Source organism: Uranotaenia lowii, chromosome 1 (genome assembly GCF_029784155.1).
Source record: "Uranotaenia lowii strain MFRU-FL chromosome 1, ASM2978415v1, whole genome shotgun sequence".
NCBI classification, from domain to species: Eukaryota; Metazoa; Arthropoda; class Insecta; order Diptera; family Culicidae; genus Uranotaenia; species Uranotaenia lowii.
Window position 1 is genome coordinate 31,791,381 of NC_073691.1, and position 24,577 is coordinate 31,815,957.

The 24,577-nt window shown below is 37.6% G+C and overlaps 2 protein-coding genes across 8 annotated transcripts in view; one reads left to right on the forward strand and one right to left on the reverse strand.

Moving 5' to 3' along the window:
- The first annotated feature begins 1,361 nt into the window (after positions 1-1,361).
- LOC129758826 (sodium-independent sulfate anion transporter-like) lies at positions 1,362-9,016 on the forward strand. The gene is made up of 4 exons (XM_055756465.1): positions 1,362-2,027; positions 2,096-2,818; positions 8,161-8,423; positions 8,489-9,016. Exons 1-4 carry the CDS (start codon positions 1,760-1,762, stop codon positions 9,014-9,016), a joined length of 1,782 nt encoding a protein of 593 aa, XP_055612440.1. The 5' UTR covers positions 1,362-1,759.
- A 400-nt stretch (positions 9,017-9,416) lies between these two features.
- LOC129749725 (uncharacterized) overlaps positions 9,417-24,577 on the reverse strand; it is a 46,252-nt gene continuing 31,091 nt past the window's right edge. For all 7 annotated transcript variants that reach the window (XM_055744821.1, XM_055744807.1, XM_055744813.1 and 4 more), the window contains 5 exons: positions 21,896-22,005; positions 11,238-11,832; positions 10,832-11,167; positions 10,087-10,401; positions 9,417-10,025 (listed from right to left, as the gene is read on the reverse strand). In XM_055744821.1, the coding sequence (XP_055600796.1) occupies positions 9,909-10,025; positions 10,087-10,401; positions 10,832-11,167; positions 11,238-11,832; positions 21,896-22,005 (1,473 nt within the window). In that variant the 3' untranslated portion in view covers positions 9,417-9,908. The remainder of the gene's footprint in view (positions 10,026-10,086; positions 10,402-10,831; positions 11,168-11,237; positions 11,833-21,895; positions 22,006-24,577) is intronic.

Sequence of the window (24,577 nt, forward strand, 5' to 3'; positions counted from 1 at the left end):
AAAAATGTTTTTAGATTTTCGGATGACCCCTTTGGAAGGGGGTTGTCCATACAACAACGGTTTTATTCCCACGAATTAAAAGTCATGGCACCCATTTTGCGAACCGATTTTCGTTTCCGTTCGTTTCGATGGCGGGATTATTTTCACCATAACCATGCATGGGCCGGATATTAGAAACGACCATCCAGAGCTCACATGTACTGGATAGCTTGCTGAGCATCAAAAACTTGGAAGTGAAAATTTAGGCGGGTGTTTTTGTACCTTCTACTGTTCAAAGCACGTGCTACCGGTACGAGATATTTGGATACAATTATAAGCCTACATTTTGATTGAAAAATACAACTAGCCTGTTAGGAATATATTGACTAGAATAGTAGTGGCTTTCAAAGTGCTCTTTACCGCCGCTGGGGGGCTTTGAGGGTCAAGCATTTTTATATTTTTGGAATTCCTCATAGAGAAAGAACAATTTTTTAGATTCAGAGTTATAAGCTCAAGGCTGCGATTTTAACGCTTCAATTGGGATTTTAATAGGGATTTAAATATGGGATTTTTATAGGGGATTAGAAAATTGATTAGATAATAAAATTTGAGGTTTTGAGTTTTAAAAAATTCGATTTCATTGACCAATTTCTAACTTTTGAGTTATCATTGATGACCAATGAGGTCGATTCTACCATCCATTAATGGGATGTTTGAACCCATGAAAAAAAAACAAAACTAAAAAAAACCTTTTTCATAATATAAAAATTTCGTTTTCGAGATGATTTGTTTTCGATAACTTCGAAAAGCTATTAGTAGAACTTTCAACATTTAAGGTAAACTAATAATAAAACAGTGCGAAATTGAAAAGCAAAAAAAAATCACACATGCAATTGAAAACATGCAAAGTGATTTTTCAACATGCTTCAACAAAGTTCAGAGGTTTTTTAAAAAATTCTAAGTAAATGAAACTTAAATATATTATTTTACAGGGAGATCATCCATATTGAAAAGTGGGATAATCTTCAACAGATATTTTCATTAGATAGGGGATGGAAAAGATAAAAAAAAAGCAGTTTAATGTTTTGAAGATAAAACTATAAGACCAAATCTATTCAATCTTTTTAAGAAATGATGGTTGTAAAAAATGTTTTTCATGAAAAGATGAATTAGCATACCAGGATTTTTTTTGAATTTCTATTAAATAAAATCTTATAACTATAAATTTTTCGATAATACGAAAACGATGAACGGTGAATATTCTCAATAAAAACTTTAAAAAGACTAACAAAACTAACATGGCTAAACTTGGGCCAAATTTCTTATAATGATGAATATAAAACTTTCAAAATTTCGAAAAGTCAAATGATTCATTTTGATTTATATTTTATGTGAACCCGAGCAAGGCCGGGTAATATCAGCTAGTTGTCGATACATTTTACCTGTAAAAAAATATGCACTTGGAAAGGATTTTTTCCATTCAGAGGAATTTGAGCGCCACCGAGCCTGAAACAAAGGTTCCAAACTTGAACCTCCTTAACGTCCTACCAAATGATGCTGCTCAAGAGATTTCCACTTTACCTACACCCATCCTTTGGATGGAAGATTCCGTGCAAAAGAAAGAGATCATATCCCGAATATTAAGCGCTAAGCAAATCACATTCATTCGTTTGCCACCGATCGAAGCGATCGGTTTCGCGGATTAACGGGAATTGTATCGTCCTCCGTGATCCGGCTAGTTGGGTTTTATGTGGGGTCACCGGTATTATTTTGGAGAGCAATGGTGATAGCAGCGGATGTTGTAGGTAGATCCGGTAAACGGTTTCGGAAGCTTGCTGTGGACACGTGTTGTGATCCGGGAAGGCTTGTGAAGAATGTCAAGAGAAGAGTTCATATTCTAAACTGGATTACGTCTTACGGTTCTCGAGATTTGGTGGAAGATTTTATAGCCGGTGTAACTGTTGGGTTGACCATCATACCTCAAAGTTTGGCCTATGCTCCACTAGCTGGATTGCCACCGCAATATGGATTATACGCAGCTTATATGGGTAAAGGAATAAAATTTACAAAATTAAGGAAGGATCTCAACGAAATTCTTAATTAACACACCTTCCAGGTGCCCTGGTGTACATCATTTTCGGATCGGTGAAAGAAGTTTCAGTTGGACCAACTAGCCTAATGGCCTTGCTCATCGTCCAGTATACCACAGACAAACCGATGGAATATGCCATCTTGTTGGCGTTCTTAGTCGGGATTGTGGAACTGCTGATGGGCATTTTTAAGCTAGGTTTTCTGGTCAGTTTCATCCCGATTCCGGTCACGTCTGCCTTCACTTCAGCCACCTCAATAATCATCATCGGTACTCAGTTGAAGAATCTATTTGGAATTCCAACCAAGGGTAACGGTTTTTTCACAACCGTCTATCGGATAGCGACCAATCTAAGCGAAACCAACGTTGCGGATCTTCTTCTTGGACTGTTTGGATGTGCGTTTCTTCTTTCAATTCAACAGGTGACAAAAATCCAAATCAACACTGAAACCCCCAGAGGGAAGTTCCTGAAAAAATTCCTTTGGTACCTCAGTTTGTCGAGAAACGCTCTAATAGTGCTAATCTCATCCGTCCTGGCATACATCTGGCATTCAAATGGATCTAGCGTTCCCTTCAAACTTTCCGGGAAAGTGACGCCGGGTATTCCGGGATTCGAGTTTCCCATCTACGATGTACACAACGGAAACGAGACCATTCCGTACTGGCAAGTTGTCCGGGAGCTGGGGAGCAGCATCATTCTGACGCCAATGGTGGCTATCCTGGCAAATGTTTCAATTGCAAAGGCTTTCAGTGAGTATCGTTTTTTTTTTAATTTCAATTTCGATTTCATTTAATTGCTTATGGATAGAGATTAGAAAATTTTTTATACATTTTTATTGATTATGTATAATATTTTAACGGCATCGCGGCGAGATGAATTCTAAGGAAGAAATTTTAAAACTTTGTGAAATAATAGCTGGATAGATGAAGCAAGTGCGCTTCGTAGAAGAAGTGGAAAGGCAAGAAAGATGCAAGAGAAGGGCAAGTGTGTGGAAAATTCAAAACTGTTATTTAGACTTTTGCTCCTCACTGACTGACTATGGAGCAGGGGCGAGGTAATCGCAGCCTCCATTCACAGTCAGCCTAGAGAGGCTGAGGTTAAAATTATCCTTAAAATATGCGATCTCGACAATTTTTCGATCATTCACAAATATCAACAATTTTATTGACCAAACGCAAAAATTAAGTTGCAAATTTATAACCTTTAATATGCAAGAAAACAGACTTGCAATTGATGTTATGCAATCCGAGATCATAAAAAATATTGGTCAGTGAATAAAGTGAACTAACCCACAAATAAGACTCTACTCCAATAATGGACTTTCTTGAAAGTGGAATTATCCGCATAAGGCTGATGTCATGCTGAAGCAACTAGCAACGCAACGCGTTCACACGACAAACCAGCTCTCATTTGATCTCCATGGAAAAAGTGCAGACCTGTCATGCTGAGCGCATTGGAAAGTGCGACAAAGCTGATGCCAGGGTGTTTTGTAGCGCGACAAGTAGGAAATCCAATGGGAATATTGTTTTTTCTCGTTTTAAAACAGTGATTTCGGGTTTTAACCACAATAATTCAAAGATCCGTCCAAATTTGTGATAATAAACTAAATAATATCTGAATCGACAAACAAATTTCTAGAATTTCTTGGTTCCCGCAAAAAAAACAAGGAATTTTGTCGGTTCAAATTTCGGCATTCTTGCAATCCGAGCATGATCTGATAAGTTTTTGACGGTTCCCGAAAGGAAGGAGACGATTCAAAGCATTATCAGATGTAAAGAAGTGATGATTTGTAGGGAATTCCAAAGCGACATGTCGCTCAAGCATGTCATACCAATGCGATGCAACGCTTTCTTATTGGAACGGGTGAACGCGTTGCGTTGCTAGTTGCTTCAGCATGACATCAGCCTAAGATTCTATGCCGGACGGGCAAGCAGCTGTGCATGTGTATGTAAACCGGAAATTGAAAACAATTTCTCGATTCCCATTCCCATCCAATTCCCATCTCATTCCAATTCCCGTCTCATTCCCACTGTTTAGTCCGACCAGTGGACTGAAGTTGGAGAGAGCGACGAAGAAAATACGCGAGAGTACCGCACTGAGAGAGCAAGACAGCTGCTCTCGCTGAAAGCGCCTATAAGGTTCGAGGCGGTTCCATCTGATGCAAGCACGTGCTTGTGTGCATGTTCGTCAGCCTATTTAAGGGCGCATTCTTTGATGCGGCTCGAGTCAGTCGCTATTAAACCGCCAGACCGTCAAGATGGGACGGTAGTAAATAGTGTAAATAGTTAAGCAGAGAAATAAATTAGTATTTAAGCAGAGATAAGTGCCTTCTTCTTCGCTGCTTCGCCTTGCTCCCGGGTCCAGCTGCCACAATCGGCTCTTTTCAGAGCCCTTCCATCCAGAAAGAGTTTTGGATCTCGGTCAACCAGGCAATCGAGATCCCCCCGAGCCTCGGCCGCCAGGCAGCGTCATGAGGACCTGCCTCCACTGATGGGACAACCATGCGTGGTTGTCTCTTCAGATCCAGTCCCACGAGGGGAGCGGACCATCAGTGGTAGTTTTCCCGAGCGCTCACATTGTCCCGGCCTTGGCCCCCAGGCAGACAGTCTGCGGAACTGCCTCCACTGTTTGGCAACCACCAGGGGTTGTCAAAGCCTTATCCATGAGAGGGAAAAGGCAAGCAGTGGTAGTTTTGTCAAGGCCCCACCGTCCTACAGTCCTATGGCTTTTCATGGCCACAACATGAAATGGTCCTTCGAACCGGATGTAGAAGCCGGTACCTTCCGACGGAATACCTCCGTCATGAATGTGTGGAGTGCATCGAGCAGCAAAGTAGGCGAGCGGAGCAGGAAGGAAGCAAGCATCGAGAAGACAACGAGAAAGAGCAAATCGAGATATGGAATCATCTAGAACGAGCTGGCACTACCGGAATCCACATCAAGGTTGAGATTGGCTCTGCAAGCAATCGATAAATCCGAGAAGAGGGGAGAACAGCCAACCAAGCCAGCAAATGATGAAAGAGCAGCCCAACGTCGAGAATGTTACTCAAATGCAATTCGAGATGAAGAAGTATCAGCGCAAGGCAGTCTTCTTCTAAAAGTGTCAACGCGAACAATAAGATGGAGGAATACAACACGCAGTGGCGCATTCCTACATGCTGCTATTTCCGATGTTCCAGAAGCGTTCCAGAAATATCGACGAGAATGTTCCACAAACCAAGCCAACCGTTCCCGAACATTCTTTCTGGTGACGAACAAAGAGTGGTGCTTCCACGAAAGCCTCATCCAGCAGCGGCACATACCCGAGGGCCACCAAGGTCGACGATAATCCTTCCAGCAGCCGAGGCAATTCCTCCGCGAGCATTCTTTCTTCAATTGGAGAGAGCGACGAAGAAAATACGCGAGAGTACCGCACTGAGAGAGCAAGACGGCTACTCTCGCTGAAAGCGCCTAGAAGGTTCGAGGCGGTTCCATCTGATGCAAGCACGTGCTTGTGTGCTTGTTCGTCAGCCTATTTAAGGGCGCATTCTTTGATGCGCCTCGAGTCAGTCGTAATCAAACCGTCAGAACGCCAAGATGAGTGAAAAGTGTATATAAGTGTAAATAATAGTAATAAGAAAAGAGATAAATAAATAGAATGTAAGCCGAAATAAGTGCCTTCTTCTTCGCTGCTTCGCTGCTTCGCTCCGACGCCTTGCTTCCTATCCAATCGGCTCTTATCAGAGCCCCCCCTTAGAAGAGTTTAGTTTGCGATCACTGCGAGCCAGTGATCGATCGGCCCTGGCCCCCAGGCAGCCAGTCTTCGGACCTGCCTCCACTGGTGAGACAGCCACCAGGGGTTGTCTGGAAGAGGCTCGCTCCCGCAGGAGGAGTGAGTCCCACCAGTGGTCGTTTTGCCAAGCGCCGCACCCTACACAGCAAAAAATTTCTAAAAGTATACGGAATCTAAAACACGAGTAGTCTAATTTTTTACAAGTGTAAATCTAAGACGATGTAATTTTCAACTCCTTTTGATGTAATTTTAGTCTTTTTTCTCCGTGATGTAAAAATCAAGCGGTCAATGAATTTTATATCACAAACAGTGTAAAATTGTATGTTTGCAATGTCACCCACTAACACGAGAATAATTATTGCATTCTTCTTCACAACACAGGGCTAAGCTGGAGATGTTGTATCTGATGAATTTTTAGTATTTTCACGGGCCAACCATTGTATACCGGACTACTATGATTATTACAGGAAACTCTTGATCACACCAATCTCCTGGTCGATTCTCGATAATTTACTATTTCTATAATTCAAAGAGAATATTTATAATTTCTCATTAAAATACAATGTTTTTATTTCATTTCATATACTTACCACTTCATAATACACATATCCGACAAAATTTTGCCTGGGCGGAATGCAAACGAGACTTCCGAGCGACTTTGGATAATCGTAAAAGAATCACCATCTCGAGTCAAAAGTAAACAAACGTATGCCCCGAAAAAACATGGCATCTGTTATGTGATTGTATCACAGCTCCCGGTAAACCATTTTGCGGTATTCGTTTTGGCGGTATGACATTTCGCGTATGAACCTATTTGGCGGTTTACCATTTGGCGGTTTGTAACACTTGGCGGTTTCTCATTTGGCATATGGCCCTTTTGGCGGTTTGCCTTTCAGCGGTTTGTAACATTATGCGGTCTCCCAATTTGCGAATAAGACTATTTGGCGGTATGGATAGTTGGCAACTGAGTCACTTCGCGGTCTGTTTCAAATGTTCAAAAGTCCGGCCTCAAAACATGGATCATAATTACGAGGATGTCCTTACGAGGATAGTCCCTAGCTTTGGGTAAACCTAGAAACACGGAGTCTTCCTAGGTTTTCAGTAGACCTAAAAAAAAGGAGGCCGTCTCAGAAACGTTGATCAAAACCAAGAGGCCGCCTCCTCACGCTACGCGCTCTAGCTTTGGGTAAACCAAGAAACACGGGGCTTTCCTAGGTTTTCAGTGAACCTACAAAAAACGCGGTCGTCTCAAAAACGTAGTTCAAAACTAAGAGGCCGCCTCCTCACGCTGCGCGTTCGAACTAGGGTGAAGTATGGTCCTTACGCTTCGCGTTGCGGACCGGGCTAGGGGATTGTCCCTAGCTTTGGGTAAACCTAGAAACACGGGGCCTTTCTAGGTTTCAGTAGACCTAGAAAAAACGGAACCGTCTTAGAAACATAGATTAGAGCTAAGAGGCCGCTTCCTCACGCTGCGCGCTCGAACTAGAATAATGTATGTACGCTTTACGTCTCGAAACCAGAAAAAAGATTTGGGTACAACATTTGCTCAGTATATTTCTGAGCAAATATCTTACCGCGAAATGTTACATATCGCCAAAAAGACAAACCGCGGAAAGACTCATACCGCAAAATATAACACCGCCAAACAAGACCATTTGCCAAACGGTAAACCGCCAAATCGACCAAACCGCCAATTGTCATGCCGCGTTTTAGGTCCTTTTGCCAAATGGTAAACCGCCAAAATAGCGTACCGCCAAACACTATACCGCTGATGTGAAAACCGCGGACAGAGGTACAACCCTATTTGTGATATAAATTTCATCGATCGTTTGAACTTTGCATTACGGAATGTAAAAAATTATTTCTGTTCACTTTTTGAAAAAAGACTAAAATTACATCAAAAGGAGTTGAAAATTACATCTTTTTTTAATTACACTTGTGAAAAAATAGATCGCTCGTGTTTTAGATTGCGTATACTTTTAGAAATTTTTTGCTGTGTACAGAATAAATGAAACCATATTTGAACAAAACATATCCCTATTTCCAGTAACCTAGAGTAGGTTTCAACATTCAATAACTCATAATTTCGTTCTAAAATATCTTTTTTTTAGTTTTAGAATTTCTTTATTTGATTACAACTTTTTTATATATTAATTCTTTGTTTTAATATCGTCTAGACATGAAATTGTTTCGAATATTCACATCATTGACTCGGCTTCACATATTTATCCATTCCCATGAATCATTAATTCATGAAAGGAAATTATTGAATTTTTAATTTATCATATTGAAATTTGAATTACTATTTTTTTAAACGTAGCCACCGGAAAAATCGTGGACGCCTCGCAGGAAATGATCGCCTTGGGGCTGTGCAACATCGTAGGGTCCTTCTTCAGCGCAATGCCAACGTGTGGAGCCTTCACCCGATCGGCCGTCAGCCACTCAAGTGGAGTTCGAACTCCACTCGCAGGATTGTATTCAGCCTCGATGGTTCTACTATCGCTGAGTTTACTGACACCTTATTTCTACTTCATCCCCAAAACAACGCTCGGCGCCGTGCTGATCTGCTCTGTGATGTTCATGGTAATAATCTTAACTATTGTTTAAGAAAAAAAATTGTAAACATTTAATTTTTGGTATAATTTCAGATTGACTTGAAGATCGCCAAAACGTTCTGGAAAGCATCGAAAATCGATGGGATGTGTTGGACCGGATGTTTCCTGTGTAGTTTGTTTGCCGGGGTAGAAGTCGGTTTACTCTTCGGAATTTTCATTGGAATCCTAGGGCTACTCAAGGTTTGGGTTCGACCAATGATCCAACAAGAATCGGTTAGCCGAGAAGAACTTCGGTACCTCAAGTATCGACCGGAAGTAGGACTATTTTTTCCGGCAGTCGATTATCTACGAACCGAAATTGTAGCATCAGCGATCGAACAACCCTTACCGATTGTTTTGGACTGTTCGGCAATTTTTGGACTCGACCATACATCTTCCAAAGGACTTGAGGAGTTGCGAAAAGAACTGGATAGAATGGAACTGAAACTAATTTTGCTTAATCTGAGAGACGACTTGAAACTTAAATTGGAAGCTCTCAACACCGATTGTCAATTAATCTTTTGGAAGAATGAAGATGAAGCAGCTAACGCTCGTGATTTAGTGATATCGATCCGAAAATAAACATTAACAATTTGAATTGAGATTATTCTTTAACTTTCGGTCATTTAAATCATTTTTTGCATTTTGTCATTTTTGTCATGTTTGTCATTTTTGTCATTTTATTCCTCATTATATTCTTCATTTTATTCTTCATTTTATTATTCATTTCATTCTTCATTTTAAACTTCATTTTATTCTTTATTTTATTCTTCATTTTATTCATCATTTTATCCGTCATTTTATACGTCATTTTATTCATCACTTTATTCGTAATTTTATTCGTATTATTTTTCGTCATTTTATTCGTCATTTTATTTGTCATTTTATTCGTCGTTTTTTTAAATTTTTATCCATTTCCTTGATTTTAAATTACTTCAATTTTTCTGAGTTTCTCAAAATGACCTGAATAAAACACTCGAGCTCAATGTCATTAAATACCGTTTTTATTGTATAATGCAATATTTATAAAGTAAGGTCCAAAAACCGTTCCTGTCGCTGCATGATGCTTGATTTCACACGCAACAAAGAACAAGAACTCCAAAACATTTCGAAACTAACAGTAGTGCAGTGTTTTTGTTTTTTCGTTGCCGCTGCTAACCCTTTTATTGGTCTGTCTGTGGAAGGCCATTGCATGGATTTAAAAAATGCACAAAACTTATCGATTTTATTTAGCCTTTCAAGAGTTGAGATTAGCTCAAATCAAGCGATCGCGTTCGATCGCTTCCAATAATGTTTCACTTGCCTGTTTAACATACTTTTGTACATAACTAGTTTATCATAAACACTAAGATTCGAAAGTTTTGCGTGTTTGGATTATTATTCTTATCGTTATTGATAGTTTTAAGAAAAAAAAACGAAATATCATTAATCGATAAAGCTAGGAAGGTTCTCAGAAGAAGACGTTGGTCGACGTTTAACGAACTTTCTTGGAAATCTGATCGATCTGATCGTTGATTCGTTCGCTTTTGCCTCTGAATGTCTTGGGGTGCGGGCCAATCATCTGGATAAACTGTGGGACGTCCGGTGAAACCTGCAAAGATAAAATTTTGTTAATTTAAATAATTTATCGAAATATAGATCCTGACTCTTACAAGCACAAATTTGGCCAGCGATCGCATCGTCCGGAAGAGGTGCTCCTCGGTGGGATCGGTATTGAAGAACTGCAGCAGAGCCATCGAAATCTCGACGGCCACATCGTCGAAGACGACGGTTTTGACCTCTTTGGCGGCCAAATTGTACACCAGAGCCGTTCCGATTTCCTTCAACCGGGGACAGGTGGCCAGCAAGCAGTGGACCGCTACCTTGGTGGTGGCCCGAATGTTCGAGATGGTTTGGTTGTTGTAGGCCCACTCGCTGATGTACAGCAGCCACTCAGAAGCGTTGTCGTTTTCGAACAGGTTGCACATCTGGAATTAATCGATTGATTTATAAAAATAATTGGAGTATAACCTACACTTAAAATGATATCATCATTTAATATGACTGAAAAATCACATAAGATTCAATTTTCAATTAATTCATCCTGGTATTCATGTATTCAGTTCAATAAATAAGGAGTTTCAGTATAATAATTACTAATTTTGAACTTAACAATGCCAAATAATTTAGTGAAATTTTTAGATTTTTTTTGTTCGATCTACAATTTTCATAACTTTATTATAAATTGAGTTTTCTCAGAAGTAGTTTTAAGTGCATTGTATTCCTTTAGCTCTAAGGTCTTCAAATCAACGGTTTCAGCGTTACCAAACCATTTAACAAAAAGTTTAAAAAAATCTAAATATACACAATTCGAGAATTTTGATTATAGTTCTAGGTTAGAAGACTTAGGATACTCACAAACAAAGCGATGGCTTGCTGTTCCTCCGGCGGATGCCTGTCGATATCCTGGGCAAAGTTCATCAGAACATGTTCTCGCCGATCCTGATGCAACAACAGAATGATATCATCCTTGAGCGCAGCATTGGCCAATGCTCTGAGAAGGTGAACTCTCACTTCTGTCGATAAGGATTTGTCCCGGAAAACTCGCCCTACGAATACAAGAAAACCATCCCCCAAGGCCCAGGCTCCCTCGCCGAGCAGCAAATACTGATGCAGTTCATCCACGGCCACCTGCTCCTCCTCAGAGAGCTTTCCATCCACCAGATTCACCAGGCATTCCAGTTCGAGCTTTGGCTATTTTCGAAAAAAAAGGATAATTTCAGTACAATTTTTATTTACACAGAAATATAGAAAGATATCTTACATCGACTTCCTTGAAAATAATCGGCTGTTCCCGATTCTTCTTCCTCTCTTCTTCGGCCAACCTTTCAGCTTCCTCTTCCTTCAGCACCTTCTCCGAGGGCAACATTTCCGGTGGAATCGAGTCTCCATTGACCGATCCATTTCCGTTCATAGATTCGGCTTCCGCTTCCGACATTCCGTTCGAGTTCTGATCGCTTTCTCCCGAGCTTCGATCCTTCCGACTTTTCTTATCTTTCTTTTTACTCTTCTTGTCGATTTTATCCCGTATCTTGTTCCGCCGTTCGGTTAGCTCCTGAGACTGTTGCCGGGCTTGCTCGATCTGATGGTTCAGCTGTTCCAAATCCGGACTAGGTTCACGGCCGCCGCCGTTGGAATACCCGTTTAAAAAATCCGACTCGTGTTGAAAATTTGCCGTTGGATCTCCTCCGCTTCCGAGACTGGCTATGAGCGGTCCAAGCGTTTGACCGAGGGGTGTCGAGAGGAATTCCTGCGGAAGATCTAGGATGTATTTGGGGATTCCGATACCGCACAGGAACTGACAGAGGTCCTCGCTGAAGGTGTTACAGTTGTGCTGCAGCAGGTTGTATCTGGAGCCACTGTTTGGAGGGAAAAAAAATGAAGATTAGGTTTCTGTTTCAAAAAATAAGTTTTAACAGCACATATTTCTATTCATGATGGATAGTATTGTGATAAGCTAGTAGTGTTTTACTCATTTTTAGATCAAATAAGTTATAAGGAGATTTTTCAGCAAGGTTTCGAAATTCTATTGAAAATAAAGTTTCTGTCTTTTCAAAGTTTCTCTCGTTTAAGTCTTCCACAAGTCCTTTGAGTTTTCGAGAAAGGCAATTACAAATTTATGTAGGTACAATACCTTAGATTTCTCTAGTAATTAATAAATTCAAAAAAGAAGAATGAACATTAAAAATTCTGAATATGAAACTCTAATCATCGAAATGGTAGCTCATGGATTCTGAAATTGGAGATTCTTATTTTTTAACTCAAAGTCTGTGAATCTCAATCTCGATGATGGATTTTTTTCTTGAATTCATATTCTTAGTTCAATGTTTTATGTATGAATTCTATATTCTGAATACTCGCCTTTCGAATTTAAACTTCTGAACTCTCAACATTGACTCTCAATTTTGAATTTCACCTACTGTCTACACTCTGAACTCGGAATTATGAATTCTCAACTCAGAAGTTGACTACTGACCTTAGACTTAGACCTCTGAACTTCTAACTCTTAACTCTGAGCTCTGAACTCTTCTCTCCAAATTAACTTTCAACTATACTTAGAACTCTGAATTCTGACCTCTGAACCCTAAACTCTAAACTGTGAACTCGTCGTAACTTAAATTGAATTACTCCTCCTAACCCCCAACTTTGAACTCTAAAAAATTACTTCTGAACTCAGAATTCTAGATAACGAAGGAATAGCTTTGGTTACTGGGCTTTGAATTCTGGTCAATAAACGTTGAACTCTGAACAATAATCTCTGACCTTTCAATTAAACCTCTGAAATATAAACTCAGACTTAAAAAATCTCAACTCTGAACTCGGAACCCTCTAATCCAGTGGCTTTCAAAGTGATCCCTACCGCCCCCAAATGTTCGGGCTCGGCCGATGGGGGGGTTCGGATTTCGGGGTATTTCTTCCCGTCTCTCGTCGACGGCATCTACCAGCAGCAAGAATGTCCAGGTAAGTCTTCGGCACTTCACAAGTCAGCTGTGTACCCGCTGGGGGAAGAATTTGTTTTCCTCTTTGGGGTAGGTTTGCGAGTAAGCACCACACAGTATGCACGTTATAGTTGTGATTTGTTTACCACAATTGCCGATTTCGGATCCACTATTGAGAAGTCGCTTAGTTGGACTTAATTTAATTAGGCTTTATTGGAGATGAAGTAAAATTTCGTGCTTCTAATTCAAGGTACTGATCTATTTTAAGTATGAATTCTATATTCTGTACACTCGCCTTTCGAATTTAAACTTCTGAACTCTTAACATTGACTCTCAATTTTGAATTCTACCTACCAGTGATGGTAAATTTCGCCCGTCACGCTTGACCCGACTAGTTTTGTTTCATCAAACGATCGGCACCGTTCTCAATTGACGGAGCCTCACTAGTCGCATGACGGATAAAGCACGACAACAATCAACATTTCTCCATCATCGACTGACGAAGCTCCTACACATTGTCAAAATTTCTCCTGAGACTGACTGGCAAATCTCTTCACACTTCGATCGGCTGCTGACGGCAGGTACAACTAATTGAACGACTTGCTGGCAGAGAGCAACAATAGCAATAAAAAACTGAAAACGAGCTTGCTGGCAGGAGCAACAATAATAATAAATGCGTTTCTTTTTCGTCATCGGTCGCTTGAATGCGATTGCTTGACTAGGTTATTATTTTAGCTTCAAATGAATGGGGAATGAATGACTGGCAAACGAAGTGACTGGTCGTTAAGGAACAGTCAATTGAGTTTGACGGACCAAGAGGCTTCACAGTCACAGCTTCACGCCTCATGACGTTGACTTTTGCCAAGCCTGCTACCTACTGTCTACACTCTGAACTCTGAATTATGAATTCTCAACTCAGAAGTTGACTTCTGACCTTAGACTTAGACCTCTGAACTTCGAACTCATAACTCTGAGCTCTGAACTCTTCTCTCCAAATTAACTTTCAACTATACTTAGAACTCTGAATTCTGACTACTGAACCCAAAACTCTAAACTGTCAACTCGTCGTAACTTAAATTGAATCACTTCTCCTAACTCCCAACTTTTAACTCTAAAAAATTACTTCTGAACTCAGAATTCTAAATAACGAAGAAGTAGCTTTGGTTACTGGCCTTTGAATTCTGTTCAGTAAACTTAGAACTCTCTGACCTTTCAATTAAACCTCTGAAATATGATCTCAGACTTGAAAAATCTCAACTCTGAACTCGGAACCCTCTAATCTGACCTCAGAATTTTCAAGTCTCTCCAACTCTGGACTCCAACTCTGAACTTTCAATTCTGAAATTTCAATTCTGAACTCCGAATCTCAGTTCTTATCTGAGAACGAGAACTATGAATTCTTAACTCTAAACTTCTAACTCTTAACTAATAATTCATTTTTTCCGATATTTTCTTCCTCTTAAGATGAGTCATGCTTTCTCTTAATAGTTCTAAACACTAAATTCTGATTTCGATCTCTAAAAATTGAGCTCTGAACTCTGACTTCTTAAATCAGAACTTGAAGTCTGAGTCTTGGACCTATGAACTCAGAACTCTGAACCATGGACATTGAACTCTGAACTTTGAACTCTGAACTTTGAATTCTGAACTTTGAACTCTGCATATTGATTTCTAAACTCTGAGATCCGATATTTATGATTCTCGACTCTATGCTTTTAAATCTAAACACAAAATTGCAAACACCGAACTCTGCAAGTTGATATCGGAACTCCAAATTTCAAAAGTTAAACTCTCAAATCTCTGAACTCTGTACTCCAATCAATGAAATCATAGAACTTAATTCTAAACACTGAACTTTAAACTGTGACATTTCAACTGAAAACTCATAACTTTTAATTATGAACACTTAACTACAAACTCTGAACCCGAACTCTTAAATAAGTATTCTGAACTCTGACCCCTAAATTCTGAACTTTTCATTCTATACTTTGGACTCTGAACTTTGAACTATTAATATCTAAGTTCTTAATGTATTATGTAGTTGAACCCACCAGAGGCTGATGGGTCTTTCGATCCGCGGCGGTACGGGAAGTCTCGATCACACATTCAAATATTGTTCATGCTTAACTCACAAACAATAATTGCAGCACAACCAAGGGGTCCGTTACCACTGACTTGGGACAGGTTTGACTCATCTTACTCACTTCAAACTGTTCGAAACAAATAAAGATACCTGGAAAAGTCCCTAAGAAACCTATTCCAGATTCCAAATTTGCCGAGATACTCCGGCTGGCTTGAACCCACAATCCATTGTATATCAGTTTTCCGCTCGTTTGATGCCCTGTCCAACCCCCCACTAGTCCCCAATAATAGAGTTAAGCTATTTTATTATTTAATATAATGAAATTTAAAACGATCAATGTTCAAGTGGTACTTAGCTGATTTTATTCCTTTGTTGATTCCTTTCGCCTTGAAGAAATCCAAGCAATCTACAGGAAACTCTTATTTTACTACTGTACCCGGAAATAATCTCTCTTGTCAGAAAGATAATAAACTTTAAAAAAATCACTAAAGTTTCTCCACCTTCATCACTGATTCAAAATAACTTTCTTTGAATTTTTAATTCATATCGATAAAAAAATCCTTCCGGATCTAAATAGACATCTTCTTCACTCCACAAATCGACAAGAATGCACGTATTGAACTCGAATTCTATTACCGGTTTTCCCGAAAATCTATCTACACCAACATCAAGAATTTTGGTTATGTTTAAGTAAATTAATCACTACAATGACTAACTTCGAAAAATATCTTAATAGTGGAAAACAAAAATTTAATTTAAAGACCACAGAAGAAAAACGCGGTCGCGGAAAACAAACGACCGTTCAACTATTAACATCTAAGCTCTTAAGTCGAAAAAATTGAGTGCAACTTTGAACTAGAACTCTGAAATCTTAATTTTAAACTCTGAATTTTGAACTGTGAGCTCTGAACTCTTAACTAATGACTTCTTACTCCTAACCCTTAGCTTGTAACTCTTGGCTTTTAAATGTCGACTTTTACGTCTTAACTTCAAACTCTTAGGATCAAATACGAAAATTCTAGTCAAAGCATAACCCAAATGTTATAAAATTTAATTGTTATGTAAATTAAACACATCACTTTGGGTAGCACAAAGAAAACAAATTTGTAAAATTGGGTCAAGTGGATTCTGAGAATGCAAAATTTGAGTGTTTTTCGACTGAGATTTCATTGCGGTCCTTAATGTGTTCATTACAAACTCTTAACTTTTATCTGTAAACACATGACTATCAACTGTCAGCTTTTAATTTTGAAACGAAAACTCTGGATCTGAACTTTTTGCTTTCATTTTTATCTTGATTCTAAACTTTAACTTCGAGTTCCTCGGATTAAATTATTTACAATTTCCGAAACTCAAAAGTTTTTTTTTTTTACTCTAAGAATGCAACTGTCAGTTTCTGAATTCACCATTCTGGATGGAAAATTCCCACCTTTCAATTTTCGATTTTACTGGAGACCCAATTAGGAGCAACCCGTATACACTTTTGAGAAGGTGGCACGAGTCTACGCACACTGTTGCACGTCCGAGAAAAAAAAGAAAAATAAACATAACCAAAGCCTACGTCGCGACGCACACAGGGGTAAATGAACCTAATAAGCGATCAAAATTATTTGCGGACAAACGGTAAACGATAGACATTTGATGTCTTCGCAACATTTTTATATTTTTTGATGATCTATCAAATTCTTGAAAGAAAAAAGTGATTTTTTCACCTGGAAGGGAGATAAAAAAATTATTTCTTGAAATAATTAGTTTAACGTCTTGATGTCTTCACAAAAGTTGTAGATCTTATTATTTTAAGCAACTTTGTTGAAGACATCATAAAGATCGCATGAAATTCAAAAAAGTTTCGAGCATTTAAAAAATAACGAGAATTTTAACAAGTAGTTTTGAGTTATTATTTAATATCTTTTTAAGTATACGATTTACAAACTTGGTATATTTGAGAAAGTTGTTCAAATTGTTAAAACACACAATTTTGTAGAACATTTCAAATACATATTTCAACTAAGAAAGGAGATATACTGCAAAATATCCTAAATAATGCCTTTTTTCAGTAAGTTATAACCTTAAGAGTTCGGACGAGTTCGGATAATTTTTTGAGTGGATTTTGTTGGTCAAGTTATTGGCTTTCCATTGATATATAAATTAAACATTAGTTTTGAATAGATTTTCTGCAAACTAGCAATCAATAATGAGCTTTTTCCTTTAGAAACACTTAAAATTCGAAGAAAAAAAACCTCAATTTATCATGTTTTTAGAGGAAAAAGCTCATTTTTGATTGCTTGTTTGAACAAAATCTATTCAAAACTAATGTTTAATTTATATATCAATGGAAAGCCAATAACTTGACCAACAAAACCCACTTAAAAAAATATCCGAACTCGTCCGAACTCTTAAGGTTATAACTTACTGAAAAAATGCATTATTTTGGATATTTTGCAGTATATCTCCTTTCTTAGTTGAAATATGTATTTTAAATGTTCTACAAAATTGTATGTTTTAACAATTTGAACAACTTTCTCAAATATACCAAGTTTGTAAATCGTGTACTTAAAAAGATATTAAATAAAAACTCAAAATTACTTGTTAAAATTCTCGTTATTTTTTAAATGCTCGTAACTTTTTTGAATTTCATGCGATCTTTATGATGTCTTCAACAAAGTTGCTTAAAATAATAAGATCTACAACTTTTGTGAAGACATCAAGACACTAAACTAATTATTTCAAGAAATAATTTTTTTATCTCCCTTCCAGATGAAAAAAATCACTTTTTTCTTTCAAGAATTTGATAGATCATCAAAAAATATAAAAATGTTGCGAAGACATCAAATGTCTATCGTTTACCGTTTGTCCGCAAATAATTTTGATCGCTTATTAGGTTCATTTACCCCTGTGTGCGACGCGTCGTTGTTAGGGAACTTCATTTATCCTAGGCGTGTTCAAGGTGTGTATATATAGGAGGTGTAACGAAATGTAAAATTCCCGATTCAGCCATTTTGTTTGTGCTACTGAGGAGTTCGTGGAGTTTGTTTACCAACAAAGCCCTCAGCTCAAACAAATTTACCGATGTTTACAAACAAACTCACTGAACCTCACCGCGCTCTCCACTTACTGGCAAAGTAAGAGAACCTTGTGATCTAATAACATTGGGCGCTGAAATTCAAGCAATTCTAGAATGCACTTTAGCCTGTTTGAAAAGGGGATACAGGTACACAAGTATCTGCATGTTCTCTGGCAGCCAGGCTGCTCTCCGAGCACTAAGTACGTTCACATGTTACTCCAAACTAGTTTGGGAGTGTATAGTTGCACTAAGAAACCTGGCCATAAGGAACAGAGTATCTTTATTCTGGGTACCAGGCCACTGCGGTATCCTAGGGAACGAAGAAGCAGACCAACTAGCTAGGGAAGGATCTAAGGGACTGTTGATTGGACCTGAACCTTTCTGCGGAGTATCGAGAAGTGCCTTGACTATGGAGCTCAAGAACTGGGAAAGCACCACTATTGTTTCCAACTGGAAAACAGCGGAGGAAGCAACTCAGGCAAAAAGATTCATTGAACCAAGCGCACGACTCTCAAAAAACATGTTGAACTTAAGTAAGCACGAACTAAGTACTTACACAGGTCTCTTGACCGGACATTGTCCAACAAAACAGCATCTCAAAAGGATAAACATTATTCAAAACGACGGCTGTCGGTTCTGCGGGTTCGAAAAAGAAACTGCAGAGCATCTTCTATGCAACTGCTGCGCCCTCCTAAATAAGAGAGAGCGTGTACTTGGGGCAAAGTTAATAAGCGCACAAGACATATGGTTGCATATCAGCCCTAAGAAGGTTATATCATACATCTTTGATATCATACCCGATTGGGATAAAATGCTTAGTCAGCAATCAACTGTCACTCCAATCAATAGTGCAGGTGAACCTGACAGCATATAGTAACGCGGGGTAAACACCACAATAGATCAACTACTGGTCGCAGTGGGCTCTCCCCTACAGGAAAAAAAAACATTGGGCGTATTCATCGCACTGAACCCAAATTCTCTCTTAAAATACACATGATTCAGTGATTTTCTTCCATTTAAGTGCAACATTTACATTTCACTTGGCAGTCACTTAAATTTCAAGTGAATTCATCCACATTCACTTCAGTCGTCACTTGAATTTGAAGTGAGAAAAAATATTCACTTCCCCATCACATGAATTTCAAATGAATGTCGGGTTGTAATTGTGTTTATTTTCAGAGTTCAAAATGGCAAATTCTAAAGAGCAGCGTTTATAGCTTATGCTGGATTTCGATTTTCCCAATTCTTTACTAGGCGATTTTGGCGGTAGTTTGTGTTAAACGTGATGTAAGAAAAAGTTATTTAAAGGTGTTTTCATGTTTCAGCTTGTGGGTTGAACTGGACAGATTTTCTGGTTTGCAGCAGGGAAGATTTAGAAGTCTCACTATCCGCAGTAATCGATCTGCCTTGGGATTACGATGGAATTTTCCAATCAATAAATTTATGGCGAAAGCGTAATGTAAGTATTTGAAATCGAAGTGCTGTTCTATAAATGTTCTTTTATTTAAAAACGCGAAAGATAATTACCTAGAAACTAGAAATTCAGATAAATTTCACTCGAGCGTCATAGTGTAATTCACTTGAACCATCACTTAAAATTCAAATGAAATTACGTATGGCGAGAATTTACTACAGATGTCACTTATTTTTTAAGTGAAAATTATTTTGCGTACGCGAAAATCGTCTGAAGTGACGTCATTTTTACCATGGTAACTATGTTTACGAAGAGAAATCTTTACTACTAAATACCTCTGCAAAGTTTCTTTTTCATTGCCTCTCTTTCCACCTCATGGAATTAGGAGCACTTTCTTGTCAACTTTCACATCACACTAAACAATAAAATATACATACACTAAAGAAAATTAAAACAGAGTTTTAAATTAAAAAGTAGCGAGTGAGTTGGATCCGAAAAAAAACATTTTTAATTTAAAATTTAATTCATTTGAAATTAAAGAAGAAATATAAAATTCAAGTTACAAATACGGTATAAAAATAAATAAAACTGAAAATTCGGTTGTTAGATTAAAATTAGGCTCGTGAAACGAGAACTAAAAATTGAGTATGAGTACTAAACATGAAAAAAATAATAATTGAAAAAAAAATTAAGAATTGAGAGTTCAAAATTGAGAATTTTGAATCTAATTATATAACATTAGGAACTGAGAGTTGAAACTTGGGAAAAGACAGTGAATTATAATTTGAGAATCAAGAATTAGGTATTGAGAACTAAGCATTAAGGATATAAGAACTAGGAATAAGAACTAAATGTTGATCATTGAATACTGACATTCAAGACCTGCGAATTAGGTAAGAACTGAGCATTGAAAATTGGGAATTGAAAAATGTGGATTTTAAATCGAGAATTGAGGATTGTGAATTGGAAGTTGATAATTGAAAATTGATAACTAAGAGTTACAAATTCAGAATCGAAGATTGAGAATGAAGAGCTTAGAAGCGATTATTGAGATTTAAGAATTGAGGTTTGGAAATATATAGCATTGAGTGTTTTAATGTAAAAATTGAATAGAGAATTGAGAATCAACGATTAAGAATTAACCAAAGAGACGAACCAGCCCGAGGCTGAAAGTCTCTATAATAAAGAAAAAAAAAAGAATTAACGATCGAGAATTGAGAATTGACGATTGAGAATAGCGAATTGAGATTTGAGGAAAAATTCACAATTGAGAATTGAGAATTGAAAATCGAGAAATGAAAATCGAGAATTGAGAACTGAAAATTTATAATTGAGAACTGAGAACTGAGAAATGATAATTGAGAATAGAGAATTAAGAATTTAGAATTAAGTATCGATTTAATAGAATGAAGTGTTGATGTTGAAAAAAGTGAGTTTAAACGAAGGGATAAAATTTTAGATATTAGAACCTAAATGAATTGATTTTCCCGTTTTTATTAGCCATAATCCTGCGGTTTTAATTGTGAAATATGAGTGTTAACTTTTCACCTTCAACAGTAAAAAATCAAGGTGGGAAGGTAAAAATTTTCCACAAACCGAGAAAACCTTTCATCGCCCACTTCCTGCAATAAAAACCGCAACAAACCATGTGACCGGACAGTAGTAGGCCATCCCCAAAGATTTATCGAGCAAATCGAAATGCAAGTCAGAAACTGTGCAGTTAAAAATTCAGGTGCAAAACAAGGTGCAGCAACGACGACGACGACGCCTACGCACAACATTTTTCCTACATCATCCCTACAATTTTGGGCCATCAAATTGTGATTGTTTTTCTTTTCCTATTTTGAATAGCTTATTTTTAATCTCCCAAATAAGCCGGCAACGATGCAGAAAAGCAGTGAAAATAAGCAGAACATGGCTCAGGAAAATAACTTGCTCGATTTCGTTTGCGATCCACTTCTGCCAAAAGGGAAGTAAAAAAATATTCAATAGAATGCAGCACAAGTAGGCACGTAGAATTTTCACCTCTTCGCTTTGTTTTGAGTGTGTTTTGCACCAGAACTCCCACGAATATTTGGGCGAGGGAACTCATCTGAGTGATGACGGAACTCAGGAAAATTTTCACTAACACTTGCAGACTTGCCGATTTCTACGAAGCACCAAGAGTCTCCATGTAAGTAGCAGCATGTCGAGGTTTTTCTTGCTGCGCCAAGCGCTATTTTTATCCAACCCGGCTTAGACACTGATCACGAATTTTTACACACTAAGACTGCGTATTGGCTTTTTTCTTCATTTGCTTGTTGGCCTTTTCCACAGACACATAAACTCGGTCCAAATTTTCCCCCAAATTAGGTTAGCCATCATGTCGCCGCACAGTGCCTAAATTTGGCCTACCGAAGTGGGTCAGCCAACAGTCACTTACCGGAAGCTGCTCTCGGCTAAACCGCGAACGTAATCGGCAAACACCGGCTGGGGAATAAATGTGCGGCCGATGACTTCTTTTTTGAGCGGTTGCCCAAGGACGGTTGCTCCCTGAAATGGGAAGAAAAATTAGAAAATTAATTTTCAGCTCTGACGGAATTGATTTTTTTTTATCACTCCCATTTGTCAAGGTCTACAATAACTGAAACCCCACTAAAATAAAACCGTACCTTTTAATAACTATAAACTAAAGTTTTGACACTAAAACTGAACAAACAATTCCAGAAAACTCTCCGGGAAATGGAGGAAACGATTCGGTTCAACTTGAGCAACCACCTTTTGGTGGAAAATAAGAGACTTCTCACCAGGTATGAAACAGACCAGCGAAAAACCGAAATCCGAACAGAAACGTTATACGAACACGATCCAACTGAAGAAAATCTGGTCAGCCAACCAACGGGAGATCCGTCTTTCGATCATTGCGATCGGTTCGGGACGATCGGGATAGCGCTCACCAATACTGAGATACAAATACACGAACTAAGACTCACGGTAGAAAGGAAAGGGAACTCACAAATGTAACGTGGAAAATCGAGTCGGGGCGTATAACAATGTGGGCGGTTGTAAATTGAGTTTTCCACACATTTCAAAGATGTTTTCCACTTCAAAATGTTGCGATGCGCTGTAAGTGCGGTAAGTGTGTGAAAAATTTGATGGATTTCGGTCCGGCAGTTATGTTGCGCGCGTTCTTCTCATAACTGTCTCATTTACTCAAAACTTTAAAACAAGTTTTGGAGGAAACTTTTTTAAGCTCTTATGAAGAATTTTGCATTTATTTTCTCAATTTAAGGTAAAAAAAATTGTTTCACCTTGGTATGGAATTTAAAGTTTCTATATCAACGTATTTTTAGAAGCATCGTAATTAAACTTTTTGTTCCAATAAGGCAATACTAGAATTTTCTATGCATCATAAGGTTAAGCTGCGATCACGGCATATCATTTTTTTAATACGTACAACGTACAATATGTGCAATAGTACAATGTGATTTATTCAACCTGAAAAAAATATTAAAGAAAGACCAAAAAAGGGGCAATTTCTGAACAAATGTTTGCGTTTTCCTCAATTATTTCAAAGAAACTTTTTAGACTAAGCTTTCTAGAATTATTCTTGAACCTACCCAGACTTGGCGATTCCACGCAAAGGCATTTGATTTGAAATATTCATCCAAAAACCGAGCAATAAAAAAAAATCCCAATACAAACATGAAAAAAAAAATCAACTTTCAATTTTTGAATCATAGCACATCAGCTTTCAAATCATTTTAAAAGCTTCGATTTTTTGGTTTATTTTTATGTAGTTCTTCAATAAAGGGTGTCGGATCAAAAAGTGGTCAAACTAAATAACGCTTAAATCAGTGGCCTTTTTACCAAATTTTCGAGCTCATGCCCCCGTAAGCGATTTTTTTTTGGAAAATAAGAAAAAACATGCATCTATCATCAGCTTGACAAGTTTGAGGAGAATTTAGCAATTTTCCAGATTATTTCTTGGTTAACTTCAGGCATTTTCAACAAAATACCACGTTGAGATTGTTTTTAAAATTTGAACGTGAACAGAGCGATTAATCAATTTTTTATCAACATTTTTTTAACATCCAAAAACCTCTCATCTTCTATTTATTAATGATTTCATTTAATTTCAAATTGCCTTCTGTCAATATTCAAGTAATAGTTATGACATTTTTTCTCAAACTTCTGTTTGCGATTCTAATCAGTTTAAATATTATTTCAAAATTTCGAATTTTCGCAAATGTTTTAGTAAGTTTTTACCAAAAATGTGAATAATACAATTTTTATTTAATCGTTAAGGGTCCTGGCATTAATATTGGCTACGATTTGCTCGAGATATTTTCTTACAACTAGTTTATTTCAATAAAATTCTATTCAATCTTTAGTTTACAAATTTTTGAAGATTTCATAATACATGATTTGAATTTTTACAGTTGAAATTTAATATTTTTAAAATAAACAAAGTTGAGTATTTAAGTTCTTTCAAGACAATATTCAAAGTAACGATTTATTTCATCATTATTAGTTCATTCCATAAGAAGCTAGGAAAAAAGATAAGGAATAAAACATCTATCATTTTGGCTGGTAATCTATGGAGCTAAGATTTAATTTGTAAAATTCAATAGTGTTAGAACGAATCGTTTTAAATATTTTCTTTTACAGCACACCATTTTAGACAACACGTGTCACGTTGAATATTATCAAGCAATCAAAACGAATTTGTTTGAGTTTAATTCAAAATGAGATTGAGATTATAAAAAAAAAACAATGTTATCGTAACAATGTAAGATAATTCACAAAAATCTGTATTTTTGAACAGAAATTTTGTGACAATTATGTTTTTTATTTTAATGACTTCGACTAACTTCTTAATGTCATTTTTGAAAATCGCTGGTTTAAATTGATTTTATGTTTGTAGAAAAATCATAGCATCTTCATTTTTAGAGTTTAATATGTATGAAAATCGGCAAAAATACTCAGTTAAGATTCCGGTCGACCGAGTCCAAATTGGCAAGCTTTTCGTTTGATGCCTGCCATCAGATTTTGTACAGTCACTTTATCCACTTTCTTCGCCGCAGAACGCCAGTTTGCTTTGAATGTGGTTGATTCCTGAGTT